This window comes from Urocitellus parryii, chromosome 5, assembly GCF_045843805.1.
Source record: "Urocitellus parryii isolate mUroPar1 chromosome 5, mUroPar1.hap1, whole genome shotgun sequence".
In the NCBI taxonomy this organism is placed as follows: Eukaryota; Metazoa; Chordata; class Mammalia; order Rodentia; family Sciuridae; genus Urocitellus; species Urocitellus parryii.
In genome coordinates this window covers 187,277,889-187,290,083 of record NC_135535.1, presented here as the reverse complement: position 1 = coordinate 187,290,083, position 12,195 = coordinate 187,277,889, and the positions used below count along the sequence as shown (strand labels likewise).

The window sequence follows — 12,195 nt, the reverse complement described above, 5'->3', positions numbered from 1 at the left end:
GGGTTGAGCTGCAAGTCTGATTTGCATCCAGGTCACGGTCTTGTTGGAGCACAGTTAATGGAGGAGAGAAGTACCCACTGGGAAGACAAGTTTGGAAAGTTTGGACTTGGCTGGCCACCTGAGCTGGGGGACCGAGGGCAGCCTCACATGGGTCATATGAGAGCGCCACACTTGTGCCTGCAGCGGGGGGATTCTCCTCCACACAGGTAAGCCAGCAGGGGACTGTGACCGTCTGGCCTCCTGCGCCTGGGCTGACCCAGGGGAAGCTGCACACAGTTGCTGGTCTCTAGTGAGGCTTCATAGCCGCCCACCATCTGCCCGAAATGGCCGGAGACGGGGAAATAGAATCCGTGCATTTTAAAATCCAGAAGGAAGGGAAACTCCACCCGGGAAACATAACCCCAAGTACTGTGCTTGGAAGCAGGATGTTTAATTGCCAAACCTTTCTTGAGACCCAGCTGCCGGGTAATGTTATCTTGGCTGCTCCTGAGACCAGAGGGGATTTATCTGGGCCCCTGACGCAGGCTCGGTAAACAGAGCTGGCTTTCTCGGGTGACCTCCGCCCTGTCCCCCTTCCCAGCACCTGCTCTTTCTCTGCAGTTTATCTCTAAAGTTTCCTGCGCCAGCAGGGAGACCTAAGAAACTCCGGTGTCAGGGTAGGGCTGCTAGGAATAGGCCAGGCTGGAATTTTGTGTCCCCATCACTCATTTGGAGGGATAATCTAGGATATTCAAGGTTTGGAAGAAAGCAGACAGGCCGATGAGAGAACAGGCTCTGGAGACTGTCCTCGTGTCCTGGGCTTATCTCTAGAGAGGACTTTGACTATTTCCTCAATGCAGGGAGCCTCTCGCACATCCCAGAAACTTCAGAGAAACTGAGAGTCTACCCCCTGCCATTGTGTCATGCTTGTGCCACCTGGGGCATGGGAAGGGAGGAGCAAGGTGTCAACAGGAGCAGTTCTTTGCCAAACAAGGGAATAAGTTTGTTTGTTTTTTTGTTTTTCTGGGGGAGGGGGTATGGCCCTGTCCTGGCTATGTGGCTATAACTGATAAGGGTCATAGGGACAGTTTTCGGTCACCCCTTTCCTCTGACCAATTCTCCACAGCATGCATTTTTGGTGTGGGTCCAGGTCAATGGACCCACAGAACAGAAATGGTTCCTATAAGTTTTCAAAAGACAAAGGACTTTTCCAAGGGGAGGGGGCATGTTTAGTCACGTGCCAACTAGTCCTAGGCTAGGAATTGGGGGGGTCTGTGTCCCCATCCCAGCTTTTCTACTAAGAGTGAGCACCCTACAGTGATAACTGTGCATGCATCAGGCCTGGCAGCCCTGAAGGTGGTGACCACTGTATGGAGGAGTCTGAAGGTCTGGGAGGCCGAGCTGAGGTCTCCCAGCCTCTAACAAGGTGGTGGTGGGAGTGAAACCTGGCTGTGGCTGTCTCCAGAATTCACTCCTTACCTGACCATCCCCATTGGCAAGTCACCGTGCTGGGCCCTAGGTTCCTCTTCTGCCAAAGAAGAGGCCATTTAGCATGTAACACACACACACACACGCCTCCCCAGATCCCAGCTGCCAGGGACTGTGAGCCTGTGATTAATTCTCTCTGGGAGGTGAAGGGAAGCCCCTAATTGCTCCACAGGGTGGAGGGTGGGTGTTAAGCCCCAGTTAAGCCCTTCCTCTGGGCTTCGCTTGGTTGGCCCCGGAGAAAGGCTGCTGTCTGTGTCCTGCAGGGGCATTCAAGTGCTTTCTCTCCAGGCTGGCAAGGCCACTCGGGGCCTCCTTAGGTTCAGCAGGCAACACCTGGCAGGTGCACACAGCTGCTCCCCGCCTGGGGACCTGTGGGAAGGGGAAGTGCAGATGGAAGTGGGGCCCGGGAGAGATGGAGCCGGAGGTCAGCAGCGGGAATGGGGTGGGTTCTAACGTGTGGAAATCCCAGTGCCTCCTGCCTCATCGTGAAGCCTTTGGAGCACACGGTTCCTCGGTGGTGGTCTGGGTTCATAGCAGTCCTAACCGCCGGCTTCTGTCTGGGCCCCAAGTTCTGTCTCTTCTTGGTGTTGAGCTCTCACGGTTGTCTGTACTACACCCTGTCTCCACCGTGTTCCTCTTGGCCACCCCCCCGAGCATGTGCTGGCTCACACTTTCCAGGTCACCTGCAGCTTTATTTTAAAAGATGTCTTTCAGGCCTGATCAAGTAGTTTGATTAAAATATTCACACTCCCACATTTTCATATAGGGAGATAGTCCAGAGGCTCTGGTTTGAATGTCCCCTCCAAGCTCAAGTTGACATTTAATTTCCAGGTAACAGTGTTAAGAGGCTGGTCCTTTAAGAGGTGAAGTGGTCATGTGGGCTCTGCTCTCCTAAATGGATTAATGCTGCCATCGTGGGAGTGGGTTCCTGATAGAAGGATGAGTTCAGCCCTGATTCCTTTCTGTCTCTTGCATTCACTTGCCTTTCCACCTTATGCCATGGAATGACCCTTGCCATATGCCAGCACCATGGTCTTGGATTTCCTAGAGTCCAGAACCATAGCAACTTCTATTGTTTATAATTTACCCAGTCTCAGGTAATGTGTTGAAACAGCAGAAAATGAACTAAGATACCCAGTATGGTCAAGAACATGGGGTGTGGACTCAGCTAGATTGGGTTCAAGTTTATTGTTTAATATGTTACTGGTTATGGAGCTCAGTCAAGTGACTAACTTCTTTGAGCCTCCCCTTTTTCCTGTGCCATGTGAAGATACCATTGGTTGCTACTTTGTGGGGCTGAAGATTAAATGAGCTAATAGGTATAAAAACTTTACACTGTACTAGCGTGTCGTCACATTTGGTTACCGAAACATAAGCTAACGCTTTGTTAGCTAAGTGGTTTTACAATTTATTGTATGAGACATACATTTACATATGATATAAAGCAAAGCATATCCATGTCTATTTATTATAATAAGTCAATAATTTATTGTGAGCTTGTGAAGGTAGGGATGGCCTTTTATTTAATGTTCTTCCTTATCAGAATCTCATGTCATAAATCTCTGATGGCCATGTCCAGTCCTAGTTGCCTGGCGTTATGGCTCTTTCCTCAGCTGCATTTGGGAACAAATTTTCCCCCCAGCATGAAACTGGCTCCGTGACTTAGCGATGTTAGGGGAGCAAGCACAGTTACCTGAATGCCAGTCATGCAACCTGGGCATTCATGGGCAAGCCCTGGTCCAGGCAGCAAGGGAGGGCAGCAAGTGTGTGCCCAGGGTCTAAATGCTGCTCTTCGCTCACATTCTCTCTCCTCACCATGGCCTGGACCCTAGCCTTCTCTGGCTACATTGGCCTCCTCACTGGTAGTGCCCCTCCAGACTTCTGTAATCAGAATCACTAGGCAAAGGCCTGGCAATGTGCATTTTTGCAGGTCTCCCAGGGAGACCTGGTGTGGGAACCACCACTGGGGACCTACAGCTTCTGCCTCTCTCCTGAGGTCTCACCTGGGTCACATCTGGCCCAGGCACCAAGGGAGTTCAGCACAAGAGCCCTGTGGTTATGGGAGATGGCCCAGCTCTCTAACTAAGGCCTCTCCCAGGAGGAACAAAAATATTGGGAACAGCAGGCAGGATTGTGGGCAGGAGCTCTCTCTTCTTCTCCAGCAACCTAGTGGCCCAGATACCTTCCAGAATGGTTTGAGGCAGTAGCCTTGCGGAGCCTGAGGGGGCCTTGGGAACTGGGGTGCCATTCTGGCTCTGAAACACCTTCATTGCCAGAAACCCGCAGAGAAAAGCTCGCAAATGAGCTAACGTCTCTTCTGTGAATCTGCTTCTTATTTTACAATCCTGTTTGATTGTTCAATGTAGCAAGATATTTCTGAGTACCTGCTCTGTGCCAGGCACCAAGCTAAGACTTAGGGACACTTAGGTGACTTGCAGCTCTCTGAAGGGCTTATGGTCTCTGAAGCATTGTTCAGAGTGAGTGCTGAGGATGAACGCAGCGGAATAACTTGGGCTTATTGAAAGTGTGGATGTCTGAGTCCCCATGCCCTGGTCTGCCTATGCAGAATTTTAGCCAGTGACCTAGGCACACATAATTTTGGAAGATCCCTCATGGAATCTTCTAAAATCACTCTAAAGTTTGAGAACCAGTAGATTAACCACCTTAAAAACAAACAAGCAAAAAAGGTAATGACCCCAATTTTATGTTCATTGTATATACATATATAAGAAAGGAAATTAGGGGCTGGGATTGTAGCTCAGTAGTAGAGCGCTCACCTAGCGCACACAGGGCCTTGGGTTCGATCCTTAGCACCACATAAAAATAAATGAATGGAATAAAGGTATTGTGTCCAACTACAACTAAAAAATAAATATTTTTTAAAAAGAAGGAAATTAAAATCACTTGTTTTAATCTTACCCTTCTAAGAAAATCATCATTAACATTTTATTGAATGTCCCTCTAGATGTGTGCAGGTCTGCAAGTGGGTGCAGTATATTCAGATGTATATTGTAGCATCCACATGGTACCTGACATTCATTTCTAGGGGGACAGATGGGACAAGAAGCATGGCCCTGACCCTGGTGCACCTACACATGTAAAAGATGTCCAGCACGGCTTGAAGGCTTGCCTTGGTCACCTGCTCACCTGTTCTTCCCTTTTCCCACAGGTATACATTATCAACGTGACCTGGTCCGACTCTACCTCCCAGACCATCTACCGGAGGTACAGCAAGTTCTTTGATCTGCAGGTGAGTTGGCTGGAGCCCAAGTCTTTCTGATGGACTGGCCTCTCATGACCCCCATCAGAGCCGTCATGGTTGGAATTGAGGTTGGTGCAGAGGGACAGATGAGGGAAGCTGTGCTTGTCCATCTGGGATATGGCACGCAGACACTCAGGGCATTATTGACTTGCTCAACAAAGAGGCAGGAGGATGGCTGTGGGTGCTAAGGCCTGAGCAGACATGTCTGTAAACATTCAGGATGAGACACAAGCCGCCACATCATTTCAGGCAAAGAAAAGCAAACATGAGGAGAAGACCGAAACAGAAAATAAGCAACTTTTTGAACTCCAGACGCAAACGGTGCATACCACTGTGTCTGCCTAACCAAATAAGGCACTTGCCACCCATTTTGTACATGTGGATGGTCGGTGTGTGTCTCTAATTCACACAGGCATGTTCTCACAGGGGGGTGGTATTACAGAGCCTGCAGTTACCACTGCAGACACCCCTTGGTGCCAACCAGTTTCGTTAGTCTTCTTTTAAGTGACAAGTGACACTTTTACATTTATGCTGGTTGAGACAAAAAATATATCTGGGAAGCTTATGCAGCCTACCAGATGGAGAGAAGAGCAGTGACTTTGGGCAGACCTAAGCCCCAGATCAGCTTTCCCTCTGTCTTTTCTTTGTTTCCCTCTGACACTGTCCTCAGCTTCTATTCCCTCACACCCTGAGGTGCTTGACTGTGAAGAGTTCTTGAATTTCTTATCTGTGGTTCCCAACAGCAGACACACTGACTCTCTCCCAGTTCCAAGTTGACAAACACAAGGGAAGACTCTGATTGGCCTAACTTGGGTCAGGTGCTCTTTCTCGACCAATCAGAATGGCCAGGGATAGAGGGCCTTATAGAACAGACAAGGCCACCAGGGAGTCTACTCCTGTGTGTCAGAGGCAAATGTCAGAGAAGGGAGAGAGTCATTGCAAGTTGACTGAGGTATTCTAGATTCTTCCTCAGGGTGTGAACTTGGTTACACTGGGGTATTCTGGATTCTTCCTCAGGGTGTGAACCTGGTTACACAGACCAGAGACACCCACTCCTAGCCCTCAGGACAAGAGTTCCCTCCTTTGCTTGCTTGCAGGCCTTTGATGGTGGGTTGTCTGAGAGGCAAGACTGAATGTTTGCCCCCTAATACCTGATTTTATCTCCTGTCCTTATTGTGCTTCCTCTGAGACAAACCAAAGGTAATTCAGCTGCCTGTATTACCTTCCTTTATTCCCTGGTCATTCTGACGGAATGTCCCATTGCATATGGGATTGAAAGCCATTCCTTATCCTCTGCCTTCCTTCTCTTCCTCTTTCAGTTCCTGTCCAGTCTCCTTGGGTCCTTCCAGCATAAACTGGTGGGATTTGCTGACACCCCATCAATGAGTACAGTGTGCCGGACAGGAAATGATAACTCAGTTGGGGAGAGGCAACCTGAAAGGGCTCATTGATGAGTGGGATGAGGTCTGAAAGCCAGTGGAAACTTCCAAATCAGGACTTTTCTTCTCCCCCCTTTCCATTCTGGCCCCCTACTCCCTCCCTAGAATCTCACAAGAAAGGAATTTGCTTCCCCTCTTCTCCCTTGCCCAGAGGGCTCATTTCCTGCATGTTGGGAGGGGACACAAGCATGGAACAGCTTGTCGTGATGGCCAGGCTTGTCCTTGTGGGTCCTTACCATCAGTGTGCCATTATCTGTGGTTCCCACATCTGCAGATTCAACCAACTGCAGATCAAAAATGTTTGGGAAAAAGGTTTCTCTGAACATGTACAGACTTTATTCCTTGTCATTATTCCCTAAACAGTGCCGTAGAATAGTTGTTTCCAAGAAATCTAGAGATTTAAAGTATGGGAGGATCTGCACAGGTTATATGCAAATACTGTGCCATTTTATATAAGGGACTTGAGCACCAGAGATTTTGATATTGGTCCTGGAACCAATTTTCTGTGGACCCTGAGAAATAACTGCAGATACAGCTGGAGGGGGTTGAGCTGCACCTTTGGAATTTGGCTTTGGAACCCAACATAGCATCTTTGTGAGCCCCTTCACACACCATGTGCCTTCTCCCATTCATTTTCACTTTCCATAGTGTTCATTCACTTATTTTCATGACTTTCTTATTTATCAGGATTGCTGGTTTTAATATGGTAGCTCCTATAGAGGAAGAGAAAACGGAATGCGTAACTCTGGTTTTCTAAGAGGCTGTGTAGAGAGACATGTTGCCTGAGACTGGTTCCTGACTATCATCATGTAACTCTGGAAAGGTTCTTTAACTGCTCCAGACTCAGTTCTCTGCTCTGCAGAATGAAAGCCTGAATGGTATTCACTTGGCAGGGTTGTCCTGAGGATTTGATGAGGTATCACAAGTGATGAGATGTTGGGCTGTGCTGTCCAAGGGGCTGGGGCTTTGGATCTATCCCATGTGTGCTTCACCCTGCAGATGTCCTGCTGTGTGCTGGAGTATTCAGAGTATGCAGGCACAGCCTCTGTCTGGAAGGAGCCTCTGGGGTAGGCAGGAGAAGGAGTAGCAAAAATGGCACAGGCTGAGAAGCAGACTTGAGCAAGACAAGGTCTCTTCCTCCCGGGTGGCCCACAGGCCTGGTCTCAGAACCATCTTGCCCCTCCCCTTTCTGGCTGAGCCCCACCTCCCCCTGACCATAAAGGCCAGGCTCAAGAAGCCAGCCCAAGGAAAACTGCATGTGGTTCTGGGCCTTCTTGGGGCTACAGACCCATTGGTGAATCTGGTAGAAACCTTTTCCCCAGAAAAAGCGCATATACGTACAATTTTATTTACAGCAGCAAGTTTTCACGGACCCCCAGTGGGCCTCTAACAAAGAGCCACCGAGCCAAACTAGTTTAGATCATGAATTTTGCATTCCTTTCTGGTGCTGCTTGGACACCATTTGGGGATTTATATATGGCATTCTGAGGATCGCATGTGGCCTGGATACCCCTTTGATGGTACCCTGGGCCACACTCCCCCCCAGCACAAGTTGGTTACTCTGTCCCCAGTGTGGGTGTCCTTATGTATTCCCCCTGATTTCTCCCCTGCCACATGGTGTCTTTTGCCTCTGGAGGAGGTCAGGTTACCCCAAGAAGGCCTTGGGTTCCCACCTCTAATGTAACTCAGGAATCGTGTGCAAGGTGATACCAAATGAACCTGACCCTCCTCTGACAGTGAGTTGAGGGCCATGGGGTACATTCAGATCCAATCTCATCCAGAGAAGCACACTTCCATTTTTCCCTCTAGGGGGCCAGCAGGGAGTTGCACAGCCATGCCCTGCCCTGCATGTCCCAAGCCATGAGGTCAGAGAGCAATTAAAAGGTGCTGTATTGCAGACCTGACCAGAACCCCCAGACTGGGCTTTTCATTTCTCTCTGCTGCAGAGTCCAGGCCAGCACCATCCCCCACCCCACTCTATGCACACTGAGATTCGGGACGTCACTCTGGGTTCCCATCTTCCTCTGCCGGGACCTGACTGCTCTGTACATGGAGAAAAATCCCTGGGCATGGACAGGTTCAGGCACACAACATAGCAGCCAGCCCTGAGGGGCAGCAAGAGGGAGCCAGCGCCAGAGGGCTTGCACTTGTGACCTCTTTGAGGTGACCCATGGCATTACTGAGCCCGCTACAGGGCACTTAGACCTCTGATGGTACACAGGTACAGAGAAGGTGTGCAGAGAAGGTGGTTCTTCATAGGCCATAGGGGAAATTGCAGGGCTAGGGGAGAGAAGGCAGAGAAGTCAGAGATGGCAGGTAAGTGCTCCTGCAGCGCTTACCCAAGCCTTAGCCTGGGCAGGGCAGATCCTGTTATCTCGCTGCTCCCTTCCCACCCTGCCACACACCTTCCTCACTGCTGGCTAACTGCTTCTGGCAAAGCCCCCAGTTAAGGTTGTCAGATAAGTACCAAATGTCCTATAAGCTGAATTTCAGATAAACAACAAATCCTTTTTTTTTTTATATGTGTATTCCAAATATTACATTGGAAGTACTCACACTAAAAAAGCAATTTGTTCTTTATGTGAAATTCAGAAGTTTACTGTGTGTTCTGCATTTTTATTTGCTCAATCTGACAGTCCCACCCTGGCTATGTGAGTGGTGAGAGTGGAAGCACAAAGAGAATGAGACACATAAGCCTGCACAGAGCTTGCCAAGGCATTTGTGCTTTGCAGAGCAAAAATGGCACAGGCCGAGAAGCAGACTTAAGCAGGACAAGGTCTCTTCCTGCCGGGAGTCTATATCTAGTGGGGAGAGAAGACTTTTATTTATTTATTTATTGGTACTAGGGATTTAACCCAGGGGCACTCGACCACTGAGCTACATCCCCAGCCTTTTTCATTCTTTGTTTTTGAGACAGGGTCTTGCTAAATTGCTTGGGACCTTGCTAAGTTGCTGAGGTTAGTCTTGAACTTGCAATCCTCCCTCAGCCTCCCGAGCTGCTGGGATTACAGGCATGCATCGCCACGCCCGGTGGAGAAAAGATTTTTTGATAATTAGTTCACTGTAGATGAGATAAATACTAGATTGGGGTACAAAAAACATGCTCTGCGGGATTGGAGTTGTGGCTCAGAGGCAGAGCACTTGCCTAGCACATGCGAGGCACTGGGTTTGATCCTCAGCACCACATAAAATAAGTAAAATAAAGGTATTGTGTCCAACTACGGTTAAAAAAAAACTTTAAAAAAATGCTCTGTGATAAAGAGGAAGGAAAGTGCATTTTTCCTGGGAGGTAGACAGAGTACACCCATATGGTCTCAATTGGTGGTGGTAGCCTGGAGTGATAGACATATGCCCCCATCCCTCCTTTGGGGGGATTTGGTTGGGTTTTGAGAACCACAGTTATTGGAGTGAAGTGTGTCCCTAATTTATTTGTTAGCTTGTTCACCCATTTATTTCTGCTTCTTCCCTCCCTCCCTCCTTCCCTCCATCCATTCAACAGGTAGGTAGTGTCTGCCCTCCTCATCCCCGGTGGTGTGCTAGGCTCTGGGGGCACACTGATCTGGTTCCTGATTCCATGGGACTCACAGTTTAGTGGGCAAAGTCAGATTCTGCTTTTAAAAAGGCAAATAATACTTTACACTCTTCCAGATGTGCAGAGAAGGTGCCACAGACATATGACAAGGAAACTTTATACTCTGGGCTTGTAGCAGGCTTCCTTGAGGAAGTGAGTTTTATCTCACAGATTGATGAGGTATTTTATCTAATTTTACTTTTGAGATCTGGAATTCTTTTGTGCTTCTAAGAAGATTCTTTCCCCAGACAAATGCATGAGCACACACGTGCCCCAGGCGCGAAAGCTTTGAGACTCGTGTTAAGGCTATAGCCACTAGCCACGTGTGGCTCTTTAAATTTACATTAATTTTAAAATTTAAGAATGAAATTAAAATTTTAGTCCCTTGGCTGTACTTGCCACACTATGAGTGCTTAGTAGCCACAGTGGCTAGTGGCTCTGTGTTGAGCAGATGGGATGTTCCTATCATCACAGAAAGTTCTGTAGGGCTGTGCTGCATTAGCAGGCTCTGTCTGGCTTCATGCCTATCCCAGAGTGCTCAGCAGCCCTGCCAGGCCTTCCTCATATTACCTGCTAAAATCTTCTAGGGCTCCAGCAAGAAGAGGGTGACTATGTCCTGCATGATTTTCCCCATCAATAGAGCATTTCAGCAATTCCAAACACCTCAGTTTCCAAGGAACCAGGTCAGTTTCCAGAGAGGGCTTCAAGAGCATTTCAGATGTCAAGTTGAAAACAGGGAAGAGGTGAAGCTCTTGATTTCTAAAAATAACTCCCCACTTCACCCTGTGGGACCAGGAAAAGGAGCTGTCCCAGAGGGAGCTAGGCAGGACAGGGCCTAACCTTGAGGCCTGTTTGGTTATAAGGGGACTGTCTTGCATTAAGGGGAGGAGGAGGAGGGCGAGGGGCCACAGATGCCCTTTAAGTTGCCTTCTCATTGGCAGCTGAACCACATTTCCCCTCTCCCTCAATTTCCTTGTACAGGTCCTTCACTTTAAGTGGCTTCCCCATGACCTGCTCTGAGGGAGGACCGGAAGGCTCTCTGAAGCCCTGGCTCTATCGGGGGTTGTTTCACAGCCTGACCTACAAGGCACTGGGCTGCAGTAATTTCTCTGCAAACATTGGCTCCATGGTGCTGCTGGTCCTTTAGTCTGAACCCTGGCCAGCAAGTGCACTGGGTCAATATTTGATCAGAGCTGGGAGAGGCCCTCAGCTTTCCCTGCACCACTTGGAAGACAGAGTCAAGAGAGCTGTTCAGGTCTGCTCGTTTGCTCTGAAGGACTTAACCTATTTTGAAGAGCTTTTATCTCTCTTCCTTATTCCTTGCTCCAGACGCTGCCCACGTAGCCACCCCAGGGTGAGACTCACTTTCCAGCTCTTGAATAGCCTGACTAATGATGAGTGAGCAAAGCTATATTCCCTGAATTGCTAATACCCAGCATTGGATGGATGTGGGTTTGGATGTGGGTGTGGGTGTGACATAACTTATGGATATTTATGGGATCGTTGCATTTTTAGAATCAGAAGAATTCTTATTCTAAATCTTTCTCTTTACAGGTAAAGAACTTTATTGATTTTTTTATTTATGAAATTTATGAATTTTATTTCAGTTTGTGGTCCAGAGTGGATCTCAGCTGATTTCCAACTGGGTGATCCTGGTGTGTGGCAGGAATCAACCTGAGAGCAAGAAGGCTTCTCCTTTCCTGCAGATCTCTGCCTTTTAGGGAACATGTTCTAGATCATTGACCCTAGATGAGAGGCAAGAGGTCAAATCCTGGGGAGGTAACTTAGCCAGTTCCAAAAATGATTTTATGCCAAAGAGGTTCTGACACCCTTTGTACAGATATGGTAGCTCCAACCCAGCATTGGGGTATGCTGTGGCCCATTGTGATTGCTTACACAGAAGAGAACATTGACCTTGACTGAGGTCAGTCCCAGTCCCAGGAGGGCTCAGAGAGCCTCCTGTTCTTTGACATGATGACAATGGGAAACAAATGACGATCCACAGAGGAAACAAATGACCATCCAAAAGCCAACTGTGGTATTCTCATACGGCTTAGTTCCATGGTCAAAACAAATGTGATTGATCTCAGTTCCATGGAAGAATCCCCAAGAAATGTCAACGAACGAACAATTGAAAGTTTCAAGACAATATTTACAGGATGATGACAATTATTCAAACAACAATAACAGTAAGACATATCTTTTGCAGATACATATACAACACATGTATGTAGAGATTCTTAAGAGATCTAGAAGGTTGGTCACCATTATCTCTAGACAGGGGTTAGGGTACATGAGTTGAGGGAGAGATTGTTTTTGTTTTTTTTTTTTTAAATATTTATTTATTAGTTATTGGCGGACACATCATCTTTGTTTGTATGTGGTGCTGGAGGATCGAACCCGGGCTGCACGCATGCCAGGCGAGCGCGCTACATCCCCAGCCCCCGAGGGAGAGA

At 48.2% G+C, this 12,195-nt stretch overlaps 1 protein-coding gene across 2 annotated transcripts in view; it reads left to right on the top strand.

Moving 5' to 3' along the window:
• Window positions 1–12,195, top strand: part of Sh3pxd2a (SH3 and PX domains 2A) — a 215,285-nt gene that overhangs the window by 39,397 nt on the left and 163,693 nt on the right. For both annotated transcript variants that reach the window (XM_077799000.1, XM_026401179.2), the window contains exon 2: window positions 4,637–4,717. In XM_077799000.1, coding sequence (XP_077655126.1) covers window positions 4,637–4,717 — 81 coding nt within the window. The remainder of the gene's footprint in view (window positions 1–4,636; window positions 4,718–12,195) is intronic.